This window comes from Balaenoptera physalus (assembly GCF_965194825.1).
Source record: "Balaenoptera physalus genome assembly, chromosome: 16".
Taxonomy (NCBI): domain Eukaryota; kingdom Metazoa; phylum Chordata; class Mammalia; order Artiodactyla; family Balaenopteridae; genus Balaenoptera; species Balaenoptera physalus.
In genome coordinates this window covers 68,889,408-68,910,693 of record NC_138898.1, presented here as the reverse complement: position 1 = coordinate 68,910,693, position 21,286 = coordinate 68,889,408, and the positions used below count along the sequence as shown (strand labels likewise).

Genomic DNA, 21,286 nt, shown 5'->3' with positions numbered 1-21,286 from the left:
AGCATTTTAATCTTCTGATTTAAAAAGATGTGTGTATATGGTGTGTGTGTGTCAGTGTGTGTGTTTGAAATTTTAACTTTCATCTTGGAATATTTAGTTCTTTGAAGCAACCCATGACTCTTGCTATCCTGCCTCTTAAGGGTCTCCCTAGTTTATATTCCTAGTAATATGAACCCTGGAATCCTTGTCTGAAATATATCACTTTATTTCCAGTCTCTTTGCTTTGATTCTGACACTGGAAATTCAGACTCATTGCCCTAATGACAGAGTGTATGTTGACTTCCTGCAGTTTGCCAGAAATTAGGCAGAAAAATCTATTAATTTGAGGGAAAATGTCGGACTTTTTGTCCTCTATAGAATGGGACTCTCTTCTGATTTGATGATTAAAAAGATCCAAAGATGATCACCAGTATCACATAGTATTGTACAGATGAATTAATGCATATTTAATTGGAAAGAAAACACATCCTGGATTTTCTTTCCTAAAAAGATTGATTGTTTTTCTTCCTGTCCTTATATTCTTTTGATAAATGTGAAGAAAAATGAAAATGGTTTTCCAGAAGTAAGACAATGAAACTTGAGATTTAGTGTCTATTCATTAGTCTGGTTTAGAGGAAGCTACCTTGAGATACAGTTTGTATTGTTTTTGAAGGACTTGAGTTAGAATTCTGACTGTTATAAATGATTAATTGTCATTATTTGAAATATTGATGTAATTTTCATATGTGGTATCTTGTTCCTTTTTTGAAAATACTGAAACTAAAGATGAACTTATGCTTAATAAAAGTGTGTTGGGGGGGTGGTAATCAATTGACTGACTATAAGACAAAGTTTTGTAAAAGCAGCCTTTTATTTAATTAAAGTGGCCTATTTTGTATAGTTACTATAATGCTAGTATTCCCTGTGTTTTTATTGTAATCTTATTGAAGATGTGAAAATTACACCGCAGTGCTCTTCTCCCCGCTCTTGTAGTCCATTTAAAAATCCACTTGTTGTCTTAGTATAATTACATTGGAGAAGTTACAAGTAGAACCAGAGTGTTTTAGATTCTTCTCTAAGGTATATTTATTTTTAAGAATGTGTGCATTTTTAGTTTTGATCCTTTACAAATATTTGTCTTAGGAGAGGCTGGTGTCATGAAAATAGCAATGGACTAAGAATGGGAAGACCAAGGTCTTTTGTACTGACGGTTACCAGCTGTCCCTCTGAGGAGGTAATTCTTGCTTTCCCTAAGATGCAGCATTGTGAGGGTTAAAGATAAAGTTTGGGAGATTACTTTCAAAACTGTAAAATGCTATACAAATGATATTTATGTTGCCACATGTGAATCAAATTTGGAATTTTAAAGAACCTCCCTCTTTTATCTCTTCCTCAAAAAGTTAGAATTTACTACACACATGCACCCACACTCTAGTTCAAATTTCATTTTTCTCTTCTAGTGCTCTAAGTACTAGAGTGTGTGTATGTGTGTGTGGTAACTTCTAAAAGTTTCATGAAGGGCATTTATGTCAAGTGTCTTAGAGGATATATGACTGGAAGCTCATATAATTGTTAAATTTCTATTAGGTATGACATTTGCCATACTTAGTATAGTAGTGGCTTTTCTTTTTACATTTTCTACTTACAGGCTTCTAGAATGAAAATTTCCATTAGGCTATCATCCTGTTTCAAGTTGGCCAAAGAGGAATTTGACTGTAGGTCTGCATCATTCTTTATTATTTTTTCTGTATATCTTATAATTCACACTTTAAGAACTTGATACCTGTTGAAATTGTGAGACAGCAAAAATAATCTAATCTTTCTGACTGCACTTATTGTAGGGCAGGTGCAAACGGAATTAAATAGAGACAGGGTAGGTTAAAAGGTAGCTTATACCTTGCTTAACTTTCATTATACAGTTGGAATTTAAGAACTGATTCTTACAAGAACATCAGTTGAATGCTGCATTGCGTTTTCTCCCCTACTGTAGTACGTATGTATGTTTGTTTTAAAGGGAGTAGGGAAATCATGGAATCATGGAAAGGATAGACTCTGGCAATGTAATAGTTTGAAATACATAAAAAAAAGAAGAACCACATGTATCTTCTAAACAGATAGGAATTAATGAAATTTTGTATCATTATGTAGTGTATATACAGTATTAAGCTTTCATGAGATTTTGGTACTATTTTAAATTGTAGCAGTATAAATTTACTCAGAATGGGTAAATGCTGTCTCCTAAGGAACTTCATATCTAAAAACATTGATTTTTGTCTTTCGTTGTAAAGTTCTTATTTTATACCACTTAAATCAATCTGATACAAGTGTGTTTAGTGTAAAATGTAACAAAAGAAAGAGATAGGGTTTGTATAGGCCTTTTGAGTTTGTATAGGCCTTTTGAGTTTAAAGTGGCTTAAGTGATGATTTTGAACTGTTTCATAGCTTTCTCAAACTTATGGCTAAATACTTTAAATACCTCAGTGTATTTCTGGCCACTGCTGAGCACAGTGAGAGCACTGTTTCTTGGCTCTGGATTGCTGCTTACTAGTATGTTTCAATAACTACCCCAGACTGTCTTCATTTAATAAATATTTCTTCAGTTAGAAGAGTAATCTGGTTTTTGTGAAAAGTATCTTCCTTTCCCAGCTATTTGATTTAGGAGCCCATGTCTTTTGAGATTTATCTATGAGACATTTTTATTTGTTTATGTTTAAGTAGGGGAGGATATGGCTGTTCAAGATCACCTCTGAAAAAGAGGTTCCAATGCTTAAGTAGGAGGGTTTACCATACATACTTTACCATGCTACCACTGATTACAGGTAGTATGTTTCTTTACCAGTTTGGTGTTTAATAGTGTGTTTCCTACCCCAGGATACCTAAGGAGATAGGTCCTAAAGGGGTTACTGGGCATGTTGAAAGGAGTCAGAGTCCATTTAAAAATCCACTTGCTGTCTTCGTATAATTATGTTGGTAAAGTTAGATAGAACCAAGGTGTTTTAGATTTCTCTCTAAGGTGTATTTATTTTTTTAAGAGGGTTGGGGTTGGGGGTCATGTGTCTGATTTGAGAATGACCTAAAGATATTTCTGGTAATGTCTTCCTCTGTTGAGAATCATGTGGAATATGAAATTCAGTGTCTTTTCCATACTTGCCATTATATTTAAGATGTGTTACATGTTAAGGGGTGTATGTTAGAATATTGCTCTTTCGATGCCCACATCCTTGACTCTGCCCAGGATTTGTAGGGTATACCATACCATTGTGGCAGTAGAGCCTAACTTGGTAATAGTTTTCTTTAAAAATACCTGTGTCTAAATTGCCTAGTACTTACTTTTTCTTGATGTGTTACAAGTGATTTTTGGCAACCACATCATTTTTCTTGACCTGTAAAAAAAAAAGTGTTAATGCTGTTATCTGTTACACAGTACATTTTTGTACCACAGTGCTTTTTTGCATTATTTTTAAAGGGAAAATTTAAAATATGTAATTGTTAGAGAATCTCACAAGCATGTTAGTCCCTTGGGTATATGCTTGAGTCTATTAGTTAGAGGAACTTTATCAGAATAACTCTACAGTCGTTATTTGCCTGTTTTCAGGACTTTTGATTTTTATTTACTTATTTGTTTGTTTTGGCCCCCCCCACCCCAGTTTTCAGGACTTTTTATTTTTAAAATTATTTATTTATTTATTTATTTGGTTGTGGCGGGATCTTTGTTGCAGCGTGTGGGATCTTTTAGATGCGGCATGCAGAATCTTTTAGTTGCGGCATGCAGGATCTTCAGTTGCGGCATGCAGGATCTTCAGTTGCGGCATGCAAACTCTTAGTTGCGGAATGTGGAATCTAGTTCCCTGACCAGGGATCGAACCCTGGCCCCCTGCATTGGGAGTGCAGAGCTTTAGTCACTGGACCATCAGGGAAGTCCCCAGGACTTTTTAAAAGATGGTCGCACACATTTCTTATATTATAAAACACTCTGCCCTATCCTTGATTAGAGTCCCCCTCTGGTCTGAAGACTTCGTTTTAGGATTTCTTTAGTGTTTAACTCTTAGTGATTCTTAATCTTCTCTGTCCTAAGGGGCTATGTTTGGCATATAACTGGAGAGTCTGGGCGGAGGGGAGGGGGTGGGACATGTTTCTTGATAGACTTTCAGTCTTTTTGTCCTTCCTCTGCTAGGGAGGTCATGCAGTAAGAGATTTCCTTTCAATCTTGGCAATTTCCCAGGCTGAATGGGATGTTTCTAAAGTACTTCCAGGACTTGCTGACAAAAGAGGAAGATAAGCGATGCAAATGGTAGCTGAAGCAGGGTTTTATTTAAGGCTGTAAACTAGCTTGGGTTAAAAATAAAGGTCAGAAGAAAGTGAGTCCAGTTAACGTGGTGCCTTAGATTCGGAAGCCTTCAGGTGAACGATTATTTAGCATTGACAAAATTGGTTTTTTTGTTAAATGCTGAAAATTGAATTCACGTCTGTATTGGAGATTAAAAGCATACCACCTTTTATAACTATCAATATTCTTAATGCCTAGTAAGAAATGAATTTATGCCAGATGAGGTACAGAACCTCATAATACTTAAATACGTGAAATAAATTAGAAGTGGACTGCCTGTCTCTCTCTCAGGCAATGATTTTTCTGATTTTGCCAGCCACAGTGCTTTGACTCTTTAAATTTTTTTTGAAAGCTATCAAAATGGGTAGGCAATAAAATATTAGAAATTTACAGGGTGTTTCTTTTTTTAAAAAATAAAGTGCTATAAGGACTTACCTCAGGCATTTCTCAAGCATTGCTAAAGAGTAAAATTACTATCTTGCTAGAAATTTGGAACTTTTTTACTGTTAGTCTAGGTAACAGTTGTCTTTTACTGGTATGAGTGCACTGTTTTGTTTCTTTCTGTACCTTGGCTAGGTTAATCCTTCCCTAGCTTAAAGTTCCAGCTCTCATGCCTGATTAATTCAGACACTGACAGTCTTTGGTTTCATTGGAGAGCATCCAGTGCTACATTTTTGCTTTTCCATTGAGGATGGCTACAAAATATGGCAGGCAGTATAAGACATGAAATATCGAATTATTAAAAATAAATCAATGGTCTTTTACTAACTTTTATACCTTTACTGTAAAGAAGTATACTCTTTTCTTTATGTCAGATTTATTGAGGTTTAGTTTATATGCTGTAGAGTTCTTTGAGTTTTGAGGAATGCAGATAGTATTGTAACCATGAGCACCACAATCAAGCTGTAAATAGTTCCATCATATCTTCCCTCCCTGCACCCCAAGTTTCCTTGCTCCCTTTTGTAGTCAACTTCTCCCAGCCCTTGGTAACCACTGGTCTTTTTTCCCCTATAATTTTGTCTTTTCAAGAATGTCATAAATAAGGTTTTAAAAAATTGTTGTAAAATACACATAAAATTTACCATTTTACAATTCAGTGGTATTACGTACATTCATAACGTGTGCAACGGTGACCACAATCTAGTTCCAGAACTTTTTATCACCCCAAGTGGAAACCCAGTATCAATTAAGCGGTCACTCCCCATTTTCCCCTCTTCCCAGCACCTGGCAACCACAAATCTATTTTCTCTGGATTTGCCTATTCTGGATATTTCATATAAATGGAATCATGTAATATGTAGCCTTTTGTGTCAGACCTCTTTGACTTAGTATAAAATTTTTCAAGGGTCATCCATGTTATAGTAGGTATGGCTGAATAATCATCCGTTGTGTGCCACATTTTGTTTATCCATTCATCCTCTGATGGGCATTTGAGTTTCTATCTTTTGGCTATTGTGAATAGTATTGTGGTGAACATTCACCTATAAGTTTTTGTTTGAACATTTGTTTTCAGTTCTTTTGGGCATATACCTGGGAGTGGATTTGCAGGATCATGTGGTAATTCTATGTTTAACTTTTTGAGGAACTGGCAAACTGTTTTCTGAAGTCCTTTGTACCATTTTACATTCTTATCAGTGATGTACAAGGGTTCCAATTTCTCCACCTCTCACAACATTTTCCATTAAAAAAATTTTTTTTGGCTATTCTAGTGGGTGTGGTTTCTGTTTGTGGTTTTGATTTGCATTTTCCTATTCACTAATGAAGTTGAGCAACTTTTCATGTGTTAATTGGCCATTTGTATGTCTTCAGAGAGATGTATCAATTCAGGTCTTTTGCCCATTTTTAAATTGGATTGTTTGTCTTTTTGTTGAGTTATAGGAGTTCTTTGTATATTTTGGATACTAGACTCTTCTCTTATGAGATATATGATTCACAAGTATTTTCTCTGGTTTTATGAGTGGTCTTTTCACTTGATAGTGTCCTTTGCACAAAAATAAATAAGACTTTTAAAATGCATATTAAGTAGAATTTAAAAATTCAGAATCATTTAAATATATTACTGAAGCCATCCCTTTCTATTACTGGCTTCTTTTTTGTGTTCAGAAAAGTTATTCTTAAGATCATATGCATAGACCATATTTTAGTTATATAAAGTTTTACCTTAGAAGACAAAATTTTTACTTAAATAATCACAATGGATTTTGACCCAAGGTCATCTTCTAGTCAGTTCCCCACCCCTCTCCATGCAGCAACCACTATACTGTTTTCCTTTCCCTTTGAAAGGTGTGTGGTATTAGATAATACAGTACCTCTGCCTTCAATACTATCATCTTTTCAAATTAGTGGGCAAATTGAAGCTAGTATATAACTACTAAAGTGCAAGCTAGTGTGGTTCTCTCTTTGAGTGCTGTAAGAGTTTGAAGAAGGGGCTGAATGATGGGATTTTTATTTTATTTTTTTTCTGAAAGCACAGAGCATTTTATACTCCTAATTGGAACTTATACTAACAGTTCTTTTTTTTCTAGATTGTAAATTCTTAGAGGGTTGGAACTATTTTACTTAGTTCGCCTTTTGGAGTCATTACTCCTAATTAGTGCTCTTGTTGTAGAAGATAACCAAGAAAATATTGTTGATTAGGGAGTATGGGTTCTAGGTTGAATGTTGAAGAAAAATTAGTGTTGGGTTAGGTTAGGAGACTGCATTCCAGTGTCAAGAGAAAGGCCTCAATTGTGAGAATAGGCAATCATTTAGTCAACAAGTAATTTGTGTGCCATCAAGGCAATGAGGGTACAATGATAAGCAACACTGACAGGCTCTTGCCCTTTTGGAATTTACAGTCTCCTGGCAGAACACAGTTAAGTAAGCTTCTCAAATGGTGTAAGAGCTAAGGGAACTATTAGGTTCTCTGGAAGCACTTATATAGTAGGGACTCCTAGTCACCCTCTGGGGAATCAGAAACTTTGTGAAGGAAAGCTGAAGCTTGAAGGACATTGAAAAATTAGCTAGGGTCGGTGAGTGCTGAGGACAAGGCTGTTCCAGGCAGACGAGCTGAGCAAGGTGACTGAAAGATTGGGATGGATGGGGCATAGAATGTAAAAGGATTACAAGAGTGTGGAGAGTTAGCTGAAAAGGGAAGTAAGGTACATAAGATGATAAAGGGCAGTGGGAGGACATCAGATTTGTGTTTTATAAGAATTATTTTTGTTGCACTGTGGAGGAGAAGTGGGAGAGAGGTGAGAATTGGAGGTGGGAAACATACTGTGTCTGACTGGCCAAATAGTGCCATTTATTGGAAAATACCTGATGATGGTACCATTTATTAAAATGGGGGTTCCAGGAAGAAAGGAGCCAGTTGTGTTTGAGGCATTAGAACATTAAGATTGTTTTTTTAAACAGTTGGGTATATAGGTCTGGACCTCAGAGTGGACATCTATGATGGAGGCCTGGATTTGGGAGTCGATGTCACATAGGTGGTAAGTACTGCCATCGGCATGGATTGCGGGAGAGAGTACAAAGTGAGATGCATAGAGGGCCTGTGGTCAAGCTTTGAGAAACTCCAAGATTTAGTGATTTGGTAGAGGAGGCTGAGCAAGCCTTCAAAGGTTCCTGAAAAAGCAGAACCGGAGAGGCAGCAAGAAATACAGACTATAACATACTATAAGCCAAAGGAAGGGAAGAATCTGGTTACTTTGAATTCTCAGGATCTGAGCCCAAGTTATTGTAAGGATTTTAAAAAGAAGTTTTCATTCAGCCCACCTCATTCCTCTGTAAGGCACCTTTGTGTAGGCCACAGCCTGCTCAACCCTGCTCAGCAGCCCTGTGAAAACCTGCTATGAGAGAATGAGTAACAAGCAGCCTGGAATATATCTTGCTTTTATCAACCTGGAGGTCTTAGTTGGTTTTGCCAAAAGTGATAGGGCAGAAGTTGGATTGGTGTAGCTGGAGGAGCTAGTGGAGGTAAAGAAATGATACGGCGAGTAGAAACAATTCTTAGTTTGACTGCAAAGAGCAAAGGCAGATTGGTTGGTTGGAGGGACGTGGAATTGATGGAGTTTTTCTGTTTTTTGTGTGTTTTTTTAAAATATGTTTTTGTATTTTTACATTGGAGATATTAGAAAATTTTACATGTTTAAGGAGAGCATTCAGTTTGGTGGGAAAGGTAGACTCCCTAGGAGAAAGACTGTTTGTGAAAAGTTACGAGAGGGTAGACATAGATAGAATCCTAATCAAGGCCTAGAGTTGGGTGCAGGTGTGTTATGGTATCTTTTTTTTTTTTTTTCCTCTTGGTTAAGTAGAAAGAGAGAATTTGTCAGGGATTTAGGAGAGTATTTTGGAATCTGAAGAGAATGGGGAATGTCTGGATAGTGCATGTGGGAGATGAACATTGGAGGACCTGGGAATGTGGTGCTTACTGATGGATGATGGAATTGATAATTGGGTTTATGCAGGGTTGGGATTTTGCCAGATTGGTGTGAGGGAAATGTTAAGGCAGGTTAAGGGAATTGGCAAGAGTTATTGAAATGATAAACCATGAAATCTAAACTGGTTAAAGGAGGTTAAGAAGAAAGAAAGTGCTTGGATTGGAAAAAAGTAGAGAGAATCACTGGAATTAAAATTACTAAAAAAAACCTTTAGATTGGTATTGAGAAAGTGTGAGTAGTAGAGAGTTGTCAAAAGCAAAGCAAGTCATTGGGGGCATTGAGCAAGAAGAACTAAAAAGGGCTTGTGGGATTTTAGAGACAAGTAGGCCACCAGTGGCAGTTGCTACTTGGGCAGGAGCAGTTTCTGTGGAGTGCTGAGGGTGGGACCCTGGTTACAGTGAGTTGGAAAGTGAGTGAAGGCGAGGAAAATAAATTTTCAAGAGGTTTGGCTGTGAAGACTCTATCTAGACAATTAACTTTAGAAGGAGAAAGAGAATTAAGGTTTTTGTTTTTGTTTTCTTAAAGGAAAGACCTGAATGTGTTCATATGTTGATGTTGTGATGAGCAGTGGGAAAGTCAGAGATGCAAGGCTTACCTCAGAAGGTAGGGGCATGTATGAATCCAAAGGGTTACTGCAGATAGGAGGTTTACTTGTTCCATTATGTGAGTGTGATGGGAAGAAATGTTCTGTGTGCAGACATACGTAAATTTGTAGATTGCTGGAAGGAGGTTGGCAGGCAGTGGTGGAGTGTTGAAGAACTTGAAAGTTAGAACTGAGTTTGAGTTCTTGCTCTGCCTTTAATTAGCTGTGCTGCTTTAGGTAAGTTATGGAATCTTTGTTACCTCATCTGTAAGAAGGTAACTTACCATCTTCAATAATCACAATAGGATTATGTTGAAGATTAAATGAGGTGATAAATGTATGTAAACTGCTTGGGGAGGTTGCCTACCAGACTTTATTAAAATGAGCTCAAAATTTAGCTCTTACTATTCAGAGTGCTGTAGAAAAACTTGTATTTCTTATATAGCAAGAATCTGTAAGGTTATCAGTGGTAGTGCTGGGGAAAGGAGAAAAGTGCAGAAAGTTTGAAAGCTGTTTTGGAAAGCAGAAAACCCTGGCTAGGGAGTCACGGGCAGCATTGAAGACTCAGTGATAGGGAACTACACGGGAGTGGTGTATTCACCAGCCTTTACACTGAAGACACTTGTGCACGTGAAGCAAAGGTTAAAATCTAATGTAGTACCCTCCTAGTTACTTTGTTTGTCCTTTGTGGTTAATATGATTAGAGGTCTGTCAATAGAGGCTGTTTGAGATTCCTTGGGAGGGATATAAACTATACTGAAGTTGAATCTTTTCTATGTTTTGCTTAAAGATATTACATAAAAACAAAATTTACAACCCTTTAAATTTTGGGTTAGAGTATATTCAGTCATATAGGTGCAGAGTTAGAGGGAGCATGTCTGTTAAGACCACCCTTACTACTGATAGCAGTTGCAAGTTTGGGGGTCCCCAAGACCATTCCTGGGTTGGATAATTCACTGGAAGGACTTATAGGACTCATTGAAAGCTGTTATACTCATGGTTACAGTTTATTACAGCTATAGGATACAGATTAAAATCAACCAAGGGTAAAGGTGCATAGGGCAGAGTCTACGACAGTTCCAAATGTGGAGCTTCTCCCCGTGGAGTAGTGAGCAGTGTTACTTTCCTGGTATTGATGTGTGATAATACATATGGAGTATTACCAGCCATGGAAGCCCAGCCCAGCCTTGGTGTCCAGAGTTCTTATTTGGGCTCCATGATTGACTGCCCACATGCATGAACTTAGTTTCCAGCCCTACTAGAGGTTGAGTTGATCCGTGTGACTCAAAGGCCCCACCATACATAGATCACGTTGTTATACTTTCTAGTGTGACCCAAAGTTCCCAGGTGGACAAGGGCACTCTTTTTTTCTTTTTTTTTAAAAATTATTTATTTATTTTTGGCTCTTTTGGGTCTTCATTGCTGCCCGTGGGCTTTCTCTAGTTGCAGCGAATGGGGGCTGCTCTTCGTTGGGGTGTGCGGGCTTCTCTTTGCAGTGGTTTCTCTAGCTGCGGAGCACGGGCTCTAGGTGCACGGGCTTCAGTAGTTGTGGCTCACGGGCTCTGGAGCGCAGGCTCAGTAGTTGTGGCGCACGGGCTTAGTTGCTCCATGGCATGTGGGATCTTCCCGGACCAGGGCTCGAACTCGTGTTCCCTGCATTGGCAGGCAGATTCTTAACCACTGTGCCACCAGGGAAGCCCAAGGACACTCTTATTAGGCATTATATTCCAAGAGTTTAGAGATTACCTTCCAGAAGCCAAGGGTTAAGGCCAGATCTCTCTTTGGACAAGGTAAAATTCTTTACAGTTTTACAACAATAGTTAAATATATTTTTATATTTTGAGGCTGCAGAAACTAATTAGTTGATGTTTGATTGATGATTAAAAGTTGGTAATAAAGAACCCATAAATTGTATGGGTTTGGTATTGTAGACACTTAATACTTAAGTAGCTAAGGAAGTTTCATTAAGAAATATTAACCATTAATATTTATAGTAAAATTGAGGTAAGCTTATAATTTTGGCATGATGGTTCAATTCTGTTATATTAAATTTGAACTTACTGTTTTCTCCTGTGGAAACAGTTTCATATAATGAAGTCCCTGAGCCTCCCAAGTGAATTTTTTAGCCATAGACTCATACTTTAGAGCAATGTCTCTAATGTGAAAGTGTGATGTACACGAGCCTCAGAGTTATGCATAGTTTCACCTTTTCTCTTATACTTTTTTGAAAGTATGTCTGAATCCAGGTGAGTAAGAGATATCACAGAGATAACCTTGAATTTATTTTTAAAAAGTAAATCAGTTTTAGTGGTATTAACTGTTAGTATGAAAAACTCACAGCATATCCTACAACTGCTTTGTGACAGTGATGCTATCCATCTTTGAGTACCATTGCTTTAGAGAATAAATGCTTTCCCACCTCATTGGCTTTAGTGCAAATATCATTTCCTAGTTGATATCCATTACAAATTAGATCTCACCAGGAGAACGAAATCCTTTAATAAGCCTAGTTAAAAACAACTTGAAGCAATATGATGCTTATTCCGGTGGCACCACTAGGTGTGGTGTTTGCATCAAGTCATTTTGGGGTGCTTTATGGAAATGTTTTCTGATAGGGAATTCCCTGACTTCACATTTCCAGGCTGACTTTTCCCCCTCAAGAACTGGACCACAAGACCACATTTAGCCAGGAGATACTTAACTATCCCCTAACACGTGGTAGGTTGTTGATGTGAGGTCTGAGGGCTTGGGTCATTGAAAATGAATAACCTCTCAGATTTATTACATTTTCTGTATATTGAGAATAGGTGACTAAAATGAGCGGTAACTATATTTGCATGTGATTTGTATGTTATAGTTAACATTTAAATTCCTTTGTACTAAAAATTTTTTTGTTGCCACCTTAAGCCTCTATTCTCTAAGGCACAGAGTGGCATGCCATCTCAGTTTTTGCTTCAACATATGAACCCTAGAGGGCCATCGTGCAATTAAAAGCACCTAACCCATAAATGATATTTGCTTCATGTTTGAACAACAAATGTTTTAATCCACTGTCTTCACTAATATTGTAACTACTGTCTTACAGATTGACTTGATGCAAAAACATCACAAAGGCTCCATATTATACAGTATGCGATTTTTGAGGTATGAGCTTTAGAAACTTACCTCTCATGTGGCATGTACATCAGGCTTTAACTTCAGTTTAATCATTTTGGGGAATTTATGCATTTCTTTTTTTTCCTCTCTCTCTCTCCATAATATTTTTAGAGTATTAAAGGGGCTGTGGAGGTATTTTTGGATTCTTGCTAGGATACTTAGTCTTAACAGATACATTTTCTTTTTATCACTAAATTGAGACACTAATTCTGGCAGATGATAGCTTTTTCAGCCCTTATAACTAGCTTAACATTTATGCCTGCCTCTTTGAGTTCAAATCTGCATTTTCTATTTTGTGCCTTTGATTGCCTCATTTTAAGTGCTCGTTTCCGTTCTTAACAGTTTTCTGTTTACTGGACTGGGATGATCTTGTTGGTGCTAACTGCCTGATATTGACTTTTTGAGAACTAAGCTGTCTAGATATTATAAAAATAGAGATTTCATATAAATGCTGAACTATTTTGTGCTTTTGGGTTCAGAATACCTGTAACTTGAATTCTGGTTAGAAATATTCTGATAAGTTTGTATTAGAAGAACTTAGCAACCAGGGAGTTTTTAGACAGTTCTGAGACAGTAGTTCTACCCTAGTGAATTTTTTGCTATATTTCTGAAAACTCAAATTCTGAAAAAAAACTTGGTATTTATAACTAATGAGATTTAAAAACGTGTATTTCTAACAAATTGGGAGGTTGTTCCTGTTTTTTTTTTCAGTTTAGTTTGAAATCAGTGCTTCCTAGTTAGAAATGGATTTGTTGGTAGCAGTAGATTGCTTAATTTCTTCAGTGAAGAAGTTAAAATCAGCTATTGTATATTGAGTATAAAAACTTGTTTTGATCATATTCATATGTTTATGAACTATTTATATTGTTTAGACTGAAAACCTTGAGTATATTTACTATTATGGTCATAATAACTTCAAGTGTACCTTGTAAGCTAAGTATTTCTTAAGAACTTATCTTTCTTAAGCCTCACAATAACATTACATAATAGATAGGTATTATCCCCATTTTATGCAAAAGACAACTGAGGCTTGGAAGTTAAGTTCCTTGTGCAAAGTCACACATACCTTTTCAGTGCTAGAGCTGGGATTTGAGCCCAGATCTTTTTTTAACCCATATTCTCTATTGCCTTGTGTTTACTGGTATGTCACCAGAAAAAGATACAAACATTTAACTCTCAATGGTAAGAGTAGTATATGTGATACATAAGCATAATGAAAATTAGAAATTCAGATTATTTAAATATTCATTTAAATATTGGTAGACTTCAGTTATCTTGATGTTTTAGAATTATTTTATTCATTCATTTACTAACAACTTCCTTTTCTAGGTTGTGTTAGGTGCTATACATATAGACAGGTTCAAAATCTGCCAGAAAAGCTCATCAGTTCTCTTTTATTTTTCAGTTCCCTTTTAGAAATTAATGGTATGTTATGGTTTATTATAGGTGCTCATTTAGTGTGCTATTTTAGATACATGGGGGTAGATCATTATGTTAGTTTTAAAAAGTTGTCACGCTCCATTTAGTGGTAAAGGTATTTAAATGCTTATACTTAGTATACTTAGAAAATATCCTAATACATTTTTTTTTGAAATTCCATAGATTTTATTTTTCATATGTTGGAAGTTCTGAGCTTTGTCAACAAGTGAACTCTGAATGTTTGAAGAAGATACTTCACTATGGAGCCTTAGTAATATGCATAGTATGCTAGGGTTATGGATTTTTATCAAGTTTCAGATTGAGAGCCTTTAGGAATAATTTAGATTGGTGCCACGTAGGTATCCAAGTTTAATTGAACCTATTTGTCTACATTCTATATTAACAGTGGTTGCAGTAGGTACAGATCAGGGTGTCTGAGCCTATGCACCTTTTCATATTTAGTGTTCTTGGGGGGGGCAACGAAAGGATGATAAACTCGAAATGAAATACACAGACGCTTTTTTTTACACATAGGGGAGGGCCATGGGGATTGAGGAATAACTTAGTTTCTGCTCTTGCCAGCGTCCTTCACTTTTCCAAATAATTATGGGTGCAGAAGATGTTTTAGTAAGTATCATAAAAGTGATTTTTTTCCAGAAGGTTGTTCCTCTCAGAAGAAATATCAATAGCAGAGGAACCTTTTTCTTGGTATTTTTCATATGCTGCCATAGGGTAGTTAGTGTTTTCTTATTTCTTGATACCATATGGTTGATGGAAGAATAAGGCTCATGAGAAATTATAAAGTTTAGCTCCCTATTTTACTGATGGGGACAGTGAGGCATAGAGATGATCCTTAGATAAGGGTACTAATTTTATCCTGGGGCTGAGCAACTTGTTAATATCCAGGTATCTTGGATTATTCTAGGTGGTACTTGAATTTTAAATAGATTATGGACTGCAACCTTCAGCTTTATTGGATTCCTGATACCTTGCTTTTATTTTCCTCACTTTTTATAATTTTAATAGATATCCTTTATATGAGGAATCTTCAGTGAAGTCCTCAGTGTTGCCATACATTAAAATAATCTTTGCAGCTAATGTGTTCTTTCCTAATATCCTGTTGAGCTTGCTTTCAAATTTCATTCTATAATTTATTTTCCCACCAAATAGTCAAGTTACAAATTTAGGTGAGAGAGAGAGAGAGCCACATTGCCATGAGGCAGTACTTTAAAAATAATTTGGTAACACATTGCCCCTGCCTGATATGTTGCCAGTGTTTTTTATTTTTATGACTGGGAAGATTGTAATTTTTCCACTGGTTAAAACCCTCTTCTGGGAGGAGGAGATTTAGGAAGAACTATTCCTTTTATTAAGTCATGTGAAAAGAATCCTGGGACCAGGGTGACCAACTATCTCAGTTTGCCTGGGACTGAGGGAGTTCTTAGGACGTGGAACTTTCAGTGCTAAAACCTGTTAAGTTTTGCGTTGAGCACCTAGTCCTGGTAGTTATTCATATTTCTGTATGGGTCTTTAGATAGCAGAAGGGGCTGAAAAGCTGGTATTTCATCCATTGACAATCCCTTCCCAGTTGAAAGACTTCTTATTACACATTGGAGTGCTTATGTATAATAGTAATGAGAAGAGAGAGGCATGTATGAAAGAAAGATTTATGATTTGGGTTATCAAAATGTTTGTTTAAAGTTGTAACCTTATACTCTTCTCTCTTTGCAGAACTGATAGTGCATCAGCCGACCCAGATAATTTAAAATATTCTTCATCCAGAGATAGGGGTGGGTCTTCCTCTTATGGACTGCAGCCTTCAAATGCAGCTGTGGTGTCTCGGCAAAGGCACGATGATACCAGAATCCACGCTGACATACACAATGACGAAAAGGGTATATATATTTCCTTGCTGCTAGAGGCATGTTTTTTGTGCGTTTGTTTTTTTTAACCTAGCTGCCTCTCCCTTTCTTCCTCCTTCCCTCTCTCTCGCTCCCTCACCTCTCTCTTCTAATATATTTAAAATATAAATGTTACACACAGTGCTGTTCTTGAAACTTCTTAAGTTTACCCCCTTAATTAAAAAAAAATTTAAATGTACTTTTCACACAATACATAAATGCAGTTTCCTTGCCCCCAAAATACAATATTATCACTAAGGCTTTCCTGACTACTGTCTCTCCTCTAGACTTCTAAAAAGTTTTCACGTGCAAAATCTGAGTTAATTTAGTTTCCATTTCTCTTCTTATCTTCCACTGAAGGTAACAAAATGAAATCAATGCATGCATCACAGGGAAAGAGTAGAAGCCAAGGCTGGTTGAACTGCAGATTGGGTCAGAAGAACCTGAACTATCAGGAATTGATTGAGTGAAACAAAGAGCCCTATTGAAATAATGTAAATGTTGCTGTTTTTAGGTGGCTACAGTGTCAATGGAGGATCTGGGGAAAATACTTATGGTCGGAAGTCGTTGGGGCAAGAGCTGAGGGTTAACAATGTGACCAGCCCTGAGTTCACCAGTATTCAGCATGGCAGTCGTGCGTTAGCCATCAAAGACATGAGGAAATCACAGGGTAAGGCTGGGTAAACTGGGGACAATCACACAAGCCTCCGCTGAGACATCTCCTAAATGCCTCTTTCTGTACCAGTGCCTTGCACCTGTGTGAGTTGGTTAGCTTACTGAGTTGAGAAACATGTGCAGGTGATAATTGTTTGCATTCCTTTTCCTGTGAACTGTTCCCTACCATGAATTCCCACAAGAAGGTTTTTAATACTTTTTAAAGGAGAATTCTCTTAAAATAAGATTAGAAGACTGGGTAAGATTTTAAAGAAAGGATTTTCCTGATTATAGTGGATACTGAATGTATAGTGGGCTCTTACTGCAGCGAGTCCTTGAACTCTAGGGTGAGGGTAGGGGTGTACATGGACTGGGCCCTTTTCTAAAGTTAAATACACAGTTACTGCTTCTTGCTTTATAACACAAGCCTCACTCTATAGGTATAAAGTGTCTCAAAAATTCATAGGATTAGAGGTAATGATCATTTTTTTTTTCTAAAAGAGAAATTTATTGTATTGGTAAAGCTGCTTAAGAAATCAAGATTTCTGATTTATACACTTTGTTGGATATAATTACTCTTTGGACATTTAGTTTATGACCATTTTTTTCCCAGTGAGGGCTTTGTGTGTGTGTTGTGTGTATCTTGGTGAACATCTTTGTGTATATAGCTTTTTTTTGCATGCAGTTTTAAAAAAATGATTTCGATAAATTTTCTAAAGTGAAATGACTAGTCAAAGGCTATACTGTCTCATAAAAGTGTTTGAAGGGACTTCCTTCGTGGTCAAGTGGTTGGGACTCTGCGCTTTCATTGCAGGGGGCACGGGTTCAATCCCTGGCCAGGGAACTAAGATCCTGCATGCCGAGTGGTGTGGCCAAAAAAACAAAAAACACCAGTGTTTGAAGTCTTAGATTTAGGTATGATAGAGTTAGAAAGTGACTCTAAAGCTAATTTAGTCTAGATCCCCCTTGCAAGCTCAGAGTTATGCAGCTTGCTAGGGGCATAATTGTAAATAGAACCTAGATTTCCTGACTAGTAACCTAAATACATTTTTAGCAGTCATCCTTACTGAAAATACTCTACAGGCTAGGGATTTTTAAAAATCTTATTCCTTCTCTCAGATGTTGTAATTTCTTTTATGATCAATTTTCCTTTCATTCATTAGAAATGAAACTGTCAGACCCTTTCATGTGGTTTGTGTTAATGTACATGGGTTAATTATGACGAATTGCACAGCTGAAAACTTAAAAAGAAAAATTTAGTACTTAAAGCCATCTTTATTAGTAGTGTTCAGCATTTTGAGCATTCCTGCTTGTTCTTGTCATTAAAAAAGGGAAGAAGAGTTTTGATTTGCCACTTGTGGCAGCATGCTTGCACATGGTAGGTGCTAATTAGACATTTGTTGAACTGAGTATGTGATTGCAATTCACCAAAACTTTGTCCTAGGAAAATGATGATGATGTGAACAAGAGGCTCCCCTCCAGTGGGAGACCTAGGTGAGAAATAGAAGCATGTAACCTGTTTCTGCCTGATAGAGACTTTAGCCCTAACCTGTTGAAGTTTCTTACCTATGCTCTTTACCTAGATGTTGAAAACAGTTTGGAACAGTTTCGAAGAGAATAATTTCTAAGCCTTTCTTTTTTCTCTGTCAGTTGGTCCTCTGGAATGAGGTGTTTGCGTATCTTTTTTGAGGGTCTGCTGTGTGCCCGCAGTCTGCTGGGGCTGGGTTTATAGTGATGAACGGAAGTGTTACAGGACCTACATTCATTGAGCTTTTATTGTCTGGTGGACTGTGATTTTTAGTATACTTTAAAATATTTGGGCTGTAAAGTTTCTGTGCTGATTCATACTCAATGTTTATATTCACAGAGCGATCGATGTCTTATTCTGATGAGTCTCGACTGTCGAATCTTCTTCGGAGGATCACCCGGGAAGACGACAGAGACCGAAGACTGGCTACTGTAAAGCAGTTGAAAGAATTTATTCAGCAACCAGAAAATAAGCTGGTCAGTATAGTATGTTTGGAAATGTTGATAAGTTTCATTTTTCCATAGTTCAGTAGATAATGTTACCTAGAGTGGTTTAAGAAGGGAAAAGTTTTGCTTCCAAGGAAAAATAATAGGGATTCCTTATTCCAGATTGATTTGGCCTATATTATGATGGTCTAGAACTTAATGCCCTTAATCTGTAATTTATCTATACAAATGTTAGATCCACATTGGTTCCTTCTGCAATAAAGTGCTTTTGACCTTTTACACATTTATTCTGTTGTCCTTGGAATTTTTTTTCTGTGTTCCAGGGCAGAATATCTCTTTGTTTTTCATATGTGAAATTGGGGTAGGAGGTACATATTCTGTTTATGGGTAAGTTTGGTCTGGTGGCCAGGGCTAAATAAATGGAAAAACGCTTTAAAGAGTAAAGTACAAGAGGGAGTTCCCTGGTTGCCTAGTGGTTAGGATTCCAGGCTTTCACTGCCGTAGCCCGGGTTCAATCCCTGATCATGGAGCTGAGATTCTGCAAGCCGTGTGGCCTGGCCAACAAAAATAATAAAGTACAGGAGCAGTTACAAATTTCTTTACCCTCCAGGTAAGTCTCCTAATGTTAAATTAAGAACTTGCTATAGGGCTTCCCTGGTGGCGCAGTGGTTAAGAATCTGCCTGCCAATGCAGGGGACACGGGTTCGAGCCCTGGTCCGGGAACATCCCACATGCCGTGGAGCAACTAAGCCCATGCGCCACATTTACTGAACCTGCGCTCTAGAGCCTCCGAGCCACAACTACTGAGCCTGTGTGCCACAACTACTGAAGCCCGAGTGCCTAGAGCCCGTGCTTTGCAACAAGAGAAGCCACCACAATGAGAAGCCCGCGCACAGCAAAGACAAGTAGCCCCCGCTTGCCGCAACTAGAGAAAGCCCGCACGCAGCAACAAAGCCCCAACACAGCCATAAATAAATACATAGTTAAAAAAAGAACTTGATATAGAACAGGAGAAAATTAATGAAATGGTATAGTGAGTCAAATAACATTTGGTTCAAAGCAAGCTTCCTCCAACCCCCCTCCCCATTTTATTATGAAAAATTTCAAATACACAGCAAATTGAGAGAATTTTACAGTGAATATCATAGTGTCTAAGTTCTGTCATTAACACTTTATCGTATGACTTTATCATATATCTCTCTACCTCTTCCTCTATCCATCAATCCATCTTTTGTTTTAAAAATGCATTTCAGAGTAAATAAAACAAGCTTTCTGAGTTGTTTTTTTTTCCCCCATTGATGATCATGGCTGTATATATTTCCTATGGGTAAATTTCTTTCAGAGTCTGAAAGGAAACTTATGACACTCTTAACTTATGATATAATTGGGACCTGGGAATAATAAGAAAAGTAAGGTGTGGTCCAGTTATAATTTGGAGGGAAACACAAGTTTAAAAAAAAAAAAAAGTACACAGTGTTATTCTTAAAAGTATAGGAATCTGAAGTTTTTATTAATTTTTTTTTTTAAGGTACTAGTTAAACAATTGGATAATATCTTGGTTGCTGTACATGATGTGCTTAATGAAAGGTAAGTAACTAAAAGACTAAAATATATTTTTAGAAACTATTAAAAAGTGTACAAGAAGATAAACCTCATTGGCTTCATTTATGAACATCTACTTAATGTTTCAGTGGGTTCTCTTGTCATCTTTATTTGTGTAAAAGTATTTAAACATTAATTACCACTGAATACAATTGGAATCCACTTGAAAGGGAGAGCCATTCTTTTTTTTTCTTTTTTTTTAATTTGTCAACATGACTGAATAATTGAGCATTGACTTGTAGAATGACAAACTCTTAATGCAAGTGTGAATGAATGTGATTAACTTTTGTAAACTAGAGCATTTGGAAACTGCTTAGAGAGTAGATGTGAAAGGGAGCTTCCTTCTTTGGGCAACAGTGGATTCAGGCCATCTATTCTCTGAGGCTACTGGGGTTCTCCAAAGGTGTGCAGTCATCTCTTCATATGGTGATTCCCAAAGAATTGCAGTGTTGGAAAGCATCCAAAACTCATCTCAGCAGGTCACAAACCTTACTGCTTTTTGATGGTTTTATTTTATATAGTTTCTCATTAATATAATACTTAAATCAGTGTTGTCCTTCAAGTTTACTGTATTTAACTATTACCATTTCCTATTTTATAGTCCTTACATATTGAATATTACCAAGTATATAATTATATAGTGTGTTTTATCTGATCACTTGTTGCTGCCCTTTTCTGCGAATCAATTAATGTAGTTTGAGATGGAATTTGAAGTCTGAATTTTAGTATTTCTAAGCCTTTCCTTACTGTTTGTAAATAATTGATTCTATAAAAGAAAATCTAAAGTCTTAACAAAGATACTTTTGGCATTGCAGGAGACAGAATAGAGAGAATATTTAAAGTGGATAAAATTTCAACCTTTTGTGTAGTTTGAATAAAAATTATAAAATCATTTAAGGCATTCTATTGTAAGATGTGTCATTCTTGTCATCTTTGAAAGCTTAAGCTTTTTGTGTATTTTGTTTTGTTTGCATTAAAATAAACACAGTAGCAAATTGCTTCAGGAGTTGAGACAGGAGGGAGCTTGCTGTCTTGGCCTTCTTTGCGCTTCTCTGAGCTATGAGGCTGAGAAGATCTTCAAATGGATTTTTAGCAAATTTAGCTCATCTGCAAAAGATGAAGTTAAACTCCTCTACTTATGTGCCACCTACAAAGCACTAGAGACTGTAGGAGAAAAGAAAGCCTTTTCATCCGTAATGCAGGTAAGAATGGAGGGTTGGGGGGAATGATGATGTGCTTGGGAAGAAAGTTGTCCTTAACACACATCCTT

General features: G+C 36.9%; 1 protein-coding gene and 1 long non-coding RNA gene across 6 annotated transcripts in view; one reads left to right on the top strand and one right to left on the bottom strand.

Moving 5' to 3' along the window:
- LOC309646348 overlaps positions 1–21,286 on the bottom strand; it is a 400,408-nt gene that overhangs the window by 19,203 nt on the left and 359,919 nt on the right. The window lies entirely within an intron of this gene.
- SMG1 (SMG1 nonsense mediated mRNA decay associated PI3K related kinase) overlaps positions 1–21,286 on the top strand; it is a 96,138-nt gene that overhangs the window by 8,709 nt on the left and 66,143 nt on the right. Inside the window, exons 1-7 of one of the 5 annotated variants that reach the window (XM_082432541.1) lie at positions 9,295–9,330; positions 12,396–12,454; positions 15,617–15,780; positions 16,301–16,456; positions 18,308–18,444; positions 19,943–20,001; positions 21,005–21,218. In XM_082432541.1, the coding sequence (XP_082288667.1) occupies positions 9,310–9,330; positions 12,396–12,454; positions 15,617–15,780; positions 16,301–16,456; positions 18,308–18,444; positions 19,943–20,001; positions 21,005–21,218 (810 nt within the window). In that variant the 5' untranslated portion in view covers positions 9,295–9,309. Of the gene's footprint in view, positions 1–9,294; positions 9,331–12,395; positions 12,455–15,616; positions 15,781–16,300; positions 16,457–18,307; positions 18,445–19,942; positions 20,002–21,004; positions 21,219–21,286 lie in introns of those variants that run through there. The other 4 variants (XM_082432542.1, XM_082432540.1, XM_082432539.1 and 1 more) reach the window with 4 other exon arrangements.